Raw genomic sequence first — 12,311 nt, 5'->3', positions numbered from 1 at the left:
CATCTCCGACATGCTTTTTAAGATACAGTGAGATTTAAAATGCTATTAAATCTTAAGGAGTATTCCCAAAATAATCGACGGCTAAAAGAATCCAGTTTTTAAGATCTGATGATCTATTTGTCATCTTGAGTTTAAATACTTTCTTATAAGCCAAAGTCTCAACGCTCACAAAACGGATATTGAAGAAACAACATAGACAACGATCCCTTTTTGTTTCAAGATGGCCGCCCGTGTAAACTCAAGGTGTGTCGAACTGTCGACATGGTCTTAAACAGTTAGTTTCTTCATGTCCCTCTAACTGCAAGCACATCGACCAGAAATAACCTTAACATTACTGTAGGGAATATAGCTGTAATGATATATCACAGGCGAACGGCCATCATTGCTCCTAAGCTTCTAAATACCGTGAACGATTTCCCTGACTGCTAACCCAAGTTGCGCAAGTACTTGTGTTTTAAATACCCTACGTTCTTGCTCCACCTGAAGTCAATTCCAGTCTCCCTCGCTATAACGCGGTTAGTGGAATACAAATACAATCGACATTCTTTATCGGAGATTCCACATATTTGCATCTATTTCCTACATACAATTTCAAAGGGTGTCGTTTCATTTTTCATTCATTACAGCTATACACGTAATGCACCGTATGTCTCGCTATAAAGCAACGTCTTACAAAATTGTAAATAGTCAGAATGCCAATCAAACAGCTAAACCGTTGATTGGGCAGGTGAGCTGCCGGTGGTTTTGCTGGGCAAAATGTGTCTGAAAAAAGGTTGTCTCTTGGTTGATATTGACGAATGTGACATAGACATTTCTGACATTGTGTTTAATTGTTGTGGTTGTTAGGCTCATGGAATACTGCCAAGCGACCCTCAATGCAAACACTTGCACGATAAGACTCCGTTAAGAAAACACCCAATTGTAGATTGTGTCCCGAAGTCATTGACGCATGTAATCCGTTTAAACAACATTCAACGAGTATTCTTTCAGCTGGGCTTAAAATACATTTTAGAGAAAGGCTGCCTCCGAAGACGGCGTTTCGTTACATGTCGTTGAACGCACTCCAAGATTTACTTTATTTCAGATTAAAACTAGCCCAAAATATTTCGATGGCGTGAGCCAGATATCGTTATGCCAGGTCAGTGACGCGTGATGTCCGTCCCCGTGTTTATGATTTTACAACGGCGAAGTATAACGCCGTCCCGACAAAAGCAGCTTGATGATGATCATAGAGAGGGAGGACGACGATGAGGTTTTACGAGAGGTCCCGATGGAGCTGTTTCCCACTTGATGTTAAGAGAGGCCGAGTGAGTTGGGGTTCACGCCACCATGAATGGAATTTCGTGTGTGTTTGTGGAGAGGCAACACATCCTTTTTATGTCTGATGACATTGTGTATATGCATTGCCTACCATGATAACATCTTGATTTGGTTACAAATGATCCGAGCGGACCCTATCCTCCTCCTCAACCTTTTTTAAATTCCGGTTCCCCGACCAAACCACCACCACCCCCTCACCCCCCCCCCCCCCCCCCCCCCCCCTTCCCCGAAGCATGTCAGCTTGGCGTGGGAGTAAAGCCCGGAGTGATACAGGTAAAACCCACGAGCTGACACACCTAGAAACATAATATCAATCCATCTTCCCGAGGCAAGGGAGTTAACTGACTGTAAAAGTCCAGTTCCACCCTTGCCGAACTTGGCTGGAATTCCGTAGTTTTGGCTGGACTAACGAGTCTATGCATAGTCCAATCACAATCGCGCAACGAACTAGACATCCGCTTCGTAAAACAACATGGATGCAAACTTGCAGATTTCGAATGACTTCGGGATTTGTAAAACATGTGTACCATCAGATCGTCAATTTGTTTGAAGCAAATGTAAGTGACATGAGTGGTGTAATCTGATTGGTCAATACGAGGGCATAGCCACCGGTGGCGCTACGATCGAGCCTCGAAATTCCAGCGTAATTCGGCAAGGGTGGAAACTGGACCTTTGTAGTCATTTAACGCCCTTGCCACGGGAAGATGAGATTCGAACCCCTGATCACAGCTTGGTATACTGGTATCATCCTGGTATTCCTTCTGTCCCGTGATGGCGCGGAGCTGTGACCTCCCGTGTGATAGTGATCATGTATACCATCACACATGACAGTAATATCCCTTCCGCATCACTACACCGTCATCAACATACATCCCTGCTCAATGCCATCACCCAGGTCACTGGACACTCCCCCGACCTCTAAATCACGCACCCCTTTTCAGACTCTTGTATCAAACTATTCTTCTTAGTCCATTTCGTGTCTTATCCAGTGTGCCCTGCCCTTTTTCAAACAAAATCACGAATCCGCCTCCACAGGCAACGCTTCACCTGCGTAAAGCCTCTGGTATCATCACACAGAGCTTACCAGGTAACTCGTGTTTTTATCAGCCTCCAACTCCCCAACCGGCCTCTTAAGTCCTAACCCCACCTCCATTATTCCACAGACGGCTAGTTGTCCATGTAATGTTTTCTTGTCGTGATCGACACAACAGATATCTACTCCTGAATATAGACGTCCGACAGCATAACGTGTAACGCCTAATCTAATCCATCTTGTTTGTATTCCTACTAAAATGAACCCGGCCATCTGGTACCATGTCTGACTGTAGTTAAGGTTTGAGAAAATACGTTTACCAGTTGTCCATGACATAATTTCCCAAAACCGCCATCCGAGATCTCAGCGAGGTGTTTATGCTGTCTGCCTTGAGACCAGTGCCTTTTGTTAACCGGTTCGAATCGAAAGCTCTGAGTGTTGAAAATGGACTCTGGTATGTTGTGTTTGTATATAAGTATTACATTGGTTAATACCTCACGTTCTTCACGTACCTTCACATATAGGTATGGAGCACCTGCGCATTAATGCCTACTTGTTTTAAAACAGCTATTTATATAACCCATGCGTGCATACCAGTGAGTGGCAGAGTTTTAAAATCGGAATGCATTTTTGTTAAAGAAAGTTTCGTTTCCCATTCTTTTCCATGTTTATTACGCCGCGGTTTTTTTTCTAACATGTGTACAGTGGTTTTGTTATTTCCGCCGTTGCAAAGTGTTTCCACATCATGATGAGATTTTATAATCAGCCCTCTCGCCCACCCCCTTCAAACCCCTCCTCCCCTCTTAACGCCTCACCTTTCCCCCCACATTAGCCCTCGCCAAACTCTAGTCTGCAGAAGGGATCAAATCCGTTGAAACAAGGAAAGTCCGTCCGTCCGACAGCGCATTTTGACAGCCTCGCGTGCCACGTGCTATATTCTCGTCTGCTCGCACTGTCAGTAGCAGACGACAGTGCGCGTAGCAGAAGACGGAGGTTTAAAGGGATATATATATGTTCAATGAATTTTGATAATGACGTCAGCTAAAGAAGGTAGCAAGGATCTGGAGTACATTCGACTTTATCGCGCTTCCTATCTTGCAGAGAAATGTTCAGATAGCGGAGGGAGAACCGAGAGAGTCGTCATCATGAGAATGATAAGGTCAATGGTGACATTTGCCAAGGTGTCACTCTTCTTCCTCAACCTGTACGTGGCTGCTGTTGTCCTGGTGGTTGTAATGGGTGAGTAGACATTTACTTATTCTTTCATCGAGAGTCCATGTGTCAAGATTTACAGTGCATTTTTCTGGCATTGCCCACATTCCATTATCAACAAAAATGTTGGAAAATTATGACTGCTGAGCAAAGATGACAGACCTGTCAGATCAGTGTGATCACGTGAGGGCTTATAAAGTGGACCTTAAAAGACGGCCTGCTAATAAGTTTAACAACATCAGTTAAATTATTTTATAATCATCTGTAGGATAGTCGCAATCCTTTAAGAGACGTGTCTAAAAATCCGTAAGTAGCGACACAAACATTTTCATGATCGTCACGTGAATGATTGTATTAGGATTTCATTGTATTTATCAGTACAACATAAGCAAGATGAATACGTACTGTTCACAATTCTGACATATCACTGATGAACAGATTCTAAGGTCACATCCACACCCTACTCTATATGCTCAAACAAGATTCAGCCAGGTCTTTCTATATACACTCAAAATGTACAATTACACGTCGAGAATAGTTCGTCAGTGTTGAGGCAGCATGTTGTACGTACCAGTCCTCTGTAGATTACCGACCCCGCTTAAGGAGTCGCTTAAGTGTTGACGTCCCATAATGTTCCTATCACGAGAAACAGAGATCAGTAGCTCTTGTGTTCTACGACTTAACTGCTTTAATTTCTGACTGAACTAGGCTTGAGTGCGAATAATACCTTCAGTGCGTTCTGTAACTGACGACTACCTTAACTACAAATGACAATCAATTTTTCACAAGGATTGAGAACTTTGAAATGTGCTGCGCATTCAGTTTAATTGCAGTCTTAATGAGTTTTCTGTCGTCAACCAGGGAGTCACCGCTACTTTTAGGGAGGGGGGGGGGGAGGGGAGGCAATCCCTCAGCAAAGACATTAAACTACCAAAGAGCTCTGGGACGTGGTTGAAGTGGGGCTGACGAGAAGTGGAAAATAAATCTGAACAATTTCGTATTTCGAATGTCTTCACGCTGAGATTGTGTGTTGCATTAGGTATGCGATATGACGTGTGCACACTTGAAAATAAGACCGGCAAGTATATTGTGTGCAGTTGGAATGTCGTTTCCAATATTACGTGCGGACGTGTGCAGGTGGTTTGAGTTGGGAGAGAATGGAAGGTGGGACGAAAGAAACATTTTAGTAAGACTGCGGGGGAAGTGTGGGGTAAGTCGTACCTGTGTACCAAGGCGGGGACGGGGTAGGGTGATGTGCGTGTGTACCTCTACCCCCCATATGGAAAAACCGTCCCCACACTAACTGTCGTAATATACTGTGTAGATGTGTTGATTCTAGATTTCTCGATAAGGTTTGAGTTTAGTCTGAATGCGTATCTTTGTACGGGCGGTCGCAGTAAATACCTCAACAGTTTGCAGTTTTAGCCTTAAAACAAAAATGTGCACTGTAAGCATTTTGTGGCCATGGTCGCTACTGCATTTAGTTCAAATGGCTTCATTGAGTGAATATTTCTGATATGCGTTGAAGGTATCCGTGCATATGGCGTCTGGGATGAACATGTTAAAGTTGTGTTGTACATAAAATGTCAAAATGTTTCCAATCCTTCCTATCAGTGTACTGTAATGTGTACCCAATAGCCTTTAATACTCTTTACATCTGGTTCCAATTGCTCGTCTGCGTATGGGCGGTGACGTAGGCATGTGGTCACAGGGTTCGTTCGTAACGCCTGAGTTCTATTCCCAATAAGGAAAGTTGCCCGCACGTCATCATCATCATCATCATCATTATTATTATTATTATTATTATTATTATTATTATTATTATTATTATTATTATTATAATACCTTTTCCCCACATTAAACCGTTACGTACCATATCTTTGAAATATCGGTAAAATAGGAAATAAATCAAATCCCCTCACTCACTCGTATTTCATCTCTTGCTATGTAAAACAGCACCATCATTCCATAGTTGATTTCGTATATAATCACATTTTTAAGGCCACTTTCCATATTTTAACATACAATATCTGAAACCAGAGACCATTTTATGGTCCCAGCTGAAACAACCTCTCTGTCTGAGTTACATTGCAATAAACCGCTGTGACACTTTCACACCCGTGTCTAGGGAGCGGGCGAATAATTATCATCTAACGCAACGACCACATGACAGGGAAACACAGCTACTGAGTTTGGTGACAGTGGTAGTCGCACCGTCGTAACAGAACCTGTCAAATATGACAGTTAGTTATGGCTGCTTAAACAAGACTATCGTGGAGGCTGCGCATACGCAGCAATTCCCAGGCTAAGTTTCCCAGACACGCTTTTTATCATGGGAGATAGAATACACACAGTTTCCAGACCTGGTAATGAGAGTAACCCCAGTACATCGCCTGTGTGTCAGATATGACAATCTTCAAACAAACAAAACACGGGACTTATAGACCGTAAGGTTACGTACGTACCGCAGACACTTGCGATTTCAAGTGTTCGTAGTTTACACCACGTGGTTTACAAGTGCTCGCACAGATAGCTTATTAAGACTCCGATAGCAGAGACCTTGGTAGTGTGGATGAACACGACTCGTCTTGTGCTGAAAACCCGATTGAACTCAGCTTAAAATTTCTGGGCAGATTATAGATAAGTTAAAATTCAGATAACGACGACCTGATGTAACTCTTTGGAATGTTTTCATCACGCGTGACTGCAAAGTTAGAAGTAAATATTGCGGAGATTTGTTCCTCGACTCTGCTTAGTTATTCAACAGGGAGATCTGGAAAGTCAAAGAAATCTATAGATAGGTGTTCTGATAATACGATATGTATCGTTACACTGAATGTCGGAAACCACAAGAAACAGCTCACATTCAATGAACCAATTCAAATTTTGAACCATCATAAAATCAACAGATCTGTAATAAATTACACCTTACACAACTTGCACTGAAACCAGCAGGAACACGATATCTTATATTTCAAGTACATACACCCAGCCATAACTGGCCCTACTTAAAAGTGTTCGAAAAAAAAACACCTGTCACGTTCAGCGAATAACCCAGTCATTGAGAGACCAGTCTGTTTTTTCTTCTTCCGTTTTCTCTGTGTTATTATGAATGTTCCCGGTGTCTTGTTACGCTACTGGCGAGGTACACACGAGGAGCGGGTTTGTTTTCCTGGAATGTTTTTTTCTGCTATGTCAGCCATCACTGGCGATAATATCATTCCTTGTGCCGTTTAACCCTTCAGGGCCAAAGTAAAGGGTTAAAACTTAAAAAATGAACCATGAGGTCTAATTGTAAAACATATTTAAACTTGAAGAACGTATATTATCTTCCAATATTCGGTAAAAGAAGAATACATTTGCTTTTTTCTGTTTTGGGTACTCTATCCTGAGCCAAGGATACTTGTACTGTTTTATAAAATATGACGCTGCTATTGATTTGCAATGGTAACAGATAACCTCTCATTTCTCGAACAACAGGTCGATCATTGATTCATATTCATCAACAGACATCATTGTCAGTGTTTCGATTGTAGTCCTATTTCACATCACTAATACAGGGACAGGATTTTGGTGTTAAATTGAAATTGTGTTTCGAGGTTTAACATATTCATGAGCGTTTTTTCCGTAGTGGGCTCCAATGGTAAATTCTGAAGAAAATCTTACGGTTATGCAGTTTGAAAGAGTTAACCAAAGTGAAACCTGTTGTTTTTGTCTAAAACCGTTTGGAATTAAGAACTGACTCAAAACTAACATTCCGGCCTTGCGTTCTCCCTCTCAAAACAAGATAGCATATCTGAAGACGTCTCAAATCTTTAGCTGACTGTTAGCGAATCCTTACTATGTCACACCGGATGTTACGTCATTGGAATATACTCATTATTGTTAAGTGCCAAAAGAACATTGTGTAACATGATACTCGAGGCATGGAAAATTGTTTTCTTTGAACTTTATCTCTCCATCTTAATACGTCAGGCGTAAAATGTCCAGAATACACACCCACGTGTACTTCTTCGAAAACGTTTATGACAACTTTGAAAAAATGAGTTATGGAAATGGATATGGCTCGTGGCCCTTCAAAGCGTGCCACATGTGGCCTATGAAAACTGACAGCAGTAAAAAAAATATTGCTTTCAATGTAGTCAATTTGTTGCCCAATGAAAATGATTTCTTATGAGTCTTGTGTTGAACGATTCAAGAAATGTCCCCACACGTAATAGAACAAACAATTTTTTCTTGTAGAATTTATTCAATAATTAGTAAGGAAACCCGTTCCAGGCGCTACACAAATCTACTATCTCCGGTTTACCAGGGTCCCGTGTATGCCTGTCTTCTCAGAGGATAGTTCGTTGTTTGCTTGTTTGGGGGGTCGTGTTTCTTCTCTTTACTTATTTATTCTAACGTTCCTATTTCATGTTTGCGACACATCAAGGGCAAACTTGACCCAGATATCCGATTGTAAGGTGCGTTGACGGCACCAGATGCAGCTGCCTGAAACATACTGAGGGGAAGCTACTAATTTGCCCTACTTAACATTCCGGAAGTTCATTATAGGTCATAGGGTCACCTCTTGAACTTCCGTGTTAGCCAATCCAAGGCGCCGTCTGATGATGATATGGGTCGTAAACCCTGAGTAATAACCGTTAACTATTTTTTACTATCATCTGTCGAGCCTGTCAATTATTGGTTATTAGGGTAGTGTCATTTGCAGAAAAATACACGCTGATATCACCTCAATATTTTATCGATTAGTATTCCTATTTCTCTTGAACAAATACACCAATGTTAATTATGTTTTATAGCTTCACCATCGCTTCTTCCTGTTTTTAATTAAGGATCTTAAGACTTGATAATAGACTTTATAATATATAACGCGAACGTGAATATAACGACGAATAATCCGACGAAACAGATTCCACTGGGTTTAAAAGGCGAAATATCGGTGAAAATTTTATGATTGGATCACTGAAAATCAGTGGACATTCTAACTGTCCGCGAAGGATTATGCATTCTTGATCTAAAGTTTTCAAAACCGACCACCATTGTTATTGAATAGTGTTCACTTAAACCTTAAAAATGCAATTGTTTGTTTTTCGTTCGTATTTTATTAACTTGTCAATAGGACAGCAATAATATTACTATATACTATTTATATTGTAATATAACGTTGGCGCAGGGCTCTCCGAAACTTTTTTAAGCATAAAACATGTTCCTTCGACATAATAAATTGTTCACGGGCTAGCGGGCTAGTGTTAATTTTTAACCCTGAAACTGTGTGATGATTTCTCTGTCCCCCTCTCACGTGGCCATAACCATATCTTAATACATAAGAACATTCTCATGAAGCCTACGAACCCTCTTTAATCACCCTTTCGTCGAGGTTGTTTTCCAAACACGGAATATTCATTATCCAGACTGCATCACAATGTTTCACCACTCTCATACAACTTTCATTGCCACCAACCGCTCCCTCCTCAAAGTAACATGAGTTAACAGAGTCTGTAACATACATTACGTGTTGCCTGTATACCTATTACCGCCTACTATAATAAACAGTACGTGTGGTCTTGTGGGGTGCTCCAACAAGCAAAAAGATATGTTTCATTCTTATTCACCTGTCAAACTGACACTTACAAACCGGTGATAACTTAACTGTCCGAAACACGGCGCCTTACCCAACAAGATTGAACTGCTAACAATTCCTCGCCATTTCACGGCTTTGTGAAATTACTGGGAGAATATTCGTGTGCGGCATTTAAGTATGGCTAAACAACAAGTTGTCATCCAAGGCATTTTATCGAAGTGTTTCATGCCATTACATTCACGCGTTTACACATTCAAAAAGATCTTATTCGTTTTAAACCTTGAATCCATAATTTGTAAGGAATTCCACAATTTAGGTCAACCGATGGGGAAGTCAGATATAATGAATGGACGGTTGCGTTTACAACTCATTCACAAAGGTCGAAATAGTTTCATATTGCGGTTTCATAACTGTGCGCATTTCAAATTCATGGACTCCACAAATTGGGTTAACCGAGGGACGTGTCAAACATTAGGTTTCTTTAATGCACTTTTGCGACAATGGAATGAATTCAAAAACAGAATTCCGCTGATTCGCTGCGAAACAGATTCGAAGAGGAAATCACAATTGTGGCACTCTTGTGTTGTGAACAGAACGTATTATACAAAGATCAACATTTAACAGACGTCCTGCAGACGTAATTTCCGGTGTAGATTCTGAATGGAGAAACAGCCACGGCAATGTCGTCTGCGAGTGTTTCCATACGGTCACTGGTGGGTGCAGACGGCCGCTGATTTCGTCACAGTACCGTAAACCAGGAAATGGAGACCCCAGACAGGCACGCTTAAGTGAGTGAGTGCGGGGTTTAGCGAGTTCTTTTTACCTTTACTGTAAATTAAAGCGACTAAACCCATTCCATGTAATGAGTAATCTCTGCTTCATCTCCGAGTTCATTGTGCGATTCTTAAGCATGTGTTTATTCATCGCTGTCAAATCCTGCCCCACCGGTGGCCCCCATCACAAACACATGCAAAGGCATGTCAACAGTTCTGAAAAAAACACGAGGACATATGGTACAAGTCATTTTTGTCAGTGATGCGTCAAATCTGGAAGTCCTCCACATGTCTGGCAATATTAGGACAGAGGGCACTTTGGTATCTTATTGAGGCAAATAGGTTTACTTTTTTTCATTTGATGTTGTGTTTTAGGATTTTTGGTTGTTGAGAGATATGAATGTTTGACGTTAAGGTATGGGGCCGGGCGTTTTTACGGTGGAGTTATAAACAAAAAGGACAAATCTCACTCCATTTTCCTTCAGGTTTAAAATTTGATGCCAACCTTTCTGTGAACAACCTCTTTTTGTTTCCTGCGGGAATGCAAGACTGGGTCTGCGCCAACCTACGAAGAATCGCTTTTCGGATATATTTAACACAAATACGGTTTTCCAATAATGGGATGGGGAAGTCCCACGCGCGATGTAAGTGTTTCCAGAACACGCACCGGTAAATTGGCTTGCCTGGTCCATGAATTATAAACAATTACTCGTTTTTTAATACACTTCTGCAAACACTGGATCGAGATTGACACAATTGCGACTGGGACAATGGGATTGCAGTAAGCAGCTTCGCGCTCACGTTGTGTTGAATCCACGCATACTGGCTTAATTGTAGTAATAAATACAAACTGGTGTTGACCGGGATTTGATCCTTCACGGACGAGCAGAAACCGGGCGGTGCCGACACTGCCATGTTAATAGCATTACCATACCACATGGAAAGATTCGGGTGCGCAGTGGTTGGTGCACGCAAATATCGGTGTCTAGGTCACCATGACCTCGCGTGAAGCCTGCAAAAGTATATTACCATTAAGAATAAAGAGAACAATTTTTTTATGCTCCAGCGACGTCTTGTCCAATTTGTCGTGAGGTACATTTTCTATTACTGCTATGAATCATTCCAAACACCATACTTTGGTAAAGAAAACAAACATTGAGTCATGATAGTTAACTAATTAGTTTGTGTTTGTCTCACCTCGGGATGTTGTGCCTCAATCCCGACAACGTTGGCAGTAGAGATGTTGCACGTCTCCCTACCCAAATCTCCCAATCTATCTCCCGGAGTGTTGATGTCAAAAGAGGATAATGGATGGGATTCTTCCACAGCGGGATTTCGACAAATAGAAACTTTTGTTTGTATCTCTAAATGTATACTTGCTCAACCATAGGTTGTCATCTGAATATTATCACGATCGACAGCCATGTTATGTAGCCGTCTCCTACAGATCCTGATAAGTCTGGTGTTTGTAGTGTGTAGTGCATACCTCAGTATACCTTAAAGCGTTAGAAATAGGCACTAGTCCTGTAGTCCTTACCAAACTGCCCAATAGTAAAGGTATCATAAGGACTAGTAGAAATTGGCCCATTTTAAGGGTTTTGCTATATGTTATCATTATAAGGACTAGTGGACAAAAACTCTTAGTTTCCAACCCTGCCTTTACACCAATCTGATCCTGAACTTACAGGGAGGCGGGTGGCCTAGTGGTTAAAGCGTTCGCTCATAACGCCCAAGACACGGGTTCGATTTCTCACGTTACTACAATGTGTGAAGCCCAATTCAGGTGTTCCCCGTCATGATATTGCATGAATATTACTAAAACGTCGCAAAAATCACTCACTCACTCATTCACTCACTCACTCTGAAGTCATTTTTTATGAGAATGTATGCAGAAAACCGTTTTTGCCCAACATAAATTGACAAATGTTGTAGTTACCAGAATCTCTGCATGTAACCTAGCAACATAAAATAACGTTCCTTTACATAACTGGGAGGAAGGGATGTTTTCTTTTCAGTAGTTTATTATACATAACAATGTCGAGTACAAGGGATCCCCACAGCTGGAATGTTGACAACGTGTTTCTTATCTGTGACGTGCCAATTCCTATTGATCATAAATAACATACCATACCAACCGTTTGTTACATACTTTAATCACCACAAACTAGCGTCCTCTCAGACAGACTTCATTATGCACAGGGCGGTGTTCCTGTGTAAGGACAACTTGTCCTTTGGGAACAATTTGACCCGAGTTAACTTGCTTCCGGTTTTAAATGTGTTGTAGTATTACGGTTCGATTGCTTAGGAGAAACCCCAACGCGAAATGTAATCCGCACCTTAAACAAATCCTTTATCTAGAATCAAGCTGGGCATGTTTCCTGCCACAGCG

The 12,311-nt window shown here is 41.5% G+C and overlaps 1 protein-coding gene across 3 annotated transcripts in view; it reads left to right on the top strand.

Annotated features, from left to right (window-relative positions):
- The window catches only part of LOC139464013 (carbohydrate sulfotransferase 11-like), an 83,600-nt gene that overhangs the window by 57,009 nt on the left and 14,280 nt on the right, over positions 1-12,311 (top strand). For 2 of the 3 annotated variants that reach the window (XM_071245524.1, XM_071245525.1), the window contains exon 3: positions 3,455-3,592. In XM_071245524.1, the coding sequence (XP_071101625.1) occupies positions 3,499-3,592 (94 nt within the window). In that variant the 5' untranslated portion in view covers positions 3,455-3,498. Of the gene's footprint in view, positions 1-3,242; positions 3,593-12,311 lie in introns of those variants that run through there. The other variant, XM_071245523.1, reaches the window with a different exon arrangement.

This window comes from Haliotis cracherodii, unplaced genomic scaffold, assembly GCF_022045235.1.
Source record: "Haliotis cracherodii isolate W230 unplaced genomic scaffold, xgHalCrac1.p SCAF_16, whole genome shotgun sequence".
NCBI classification, from domain to species: domain Eukaryota; kingdom Metazoa; phylum Mollusca; class Gastropoda; order Lepetellida; family Haliotidae; genus Haliotis; species Haliotis cracherodii.
The sequence above is the reverse complement of the archived record's forward strand: the minus strand, read 5'-3'. Positions and strand labels throughout refer to the sequence as shown.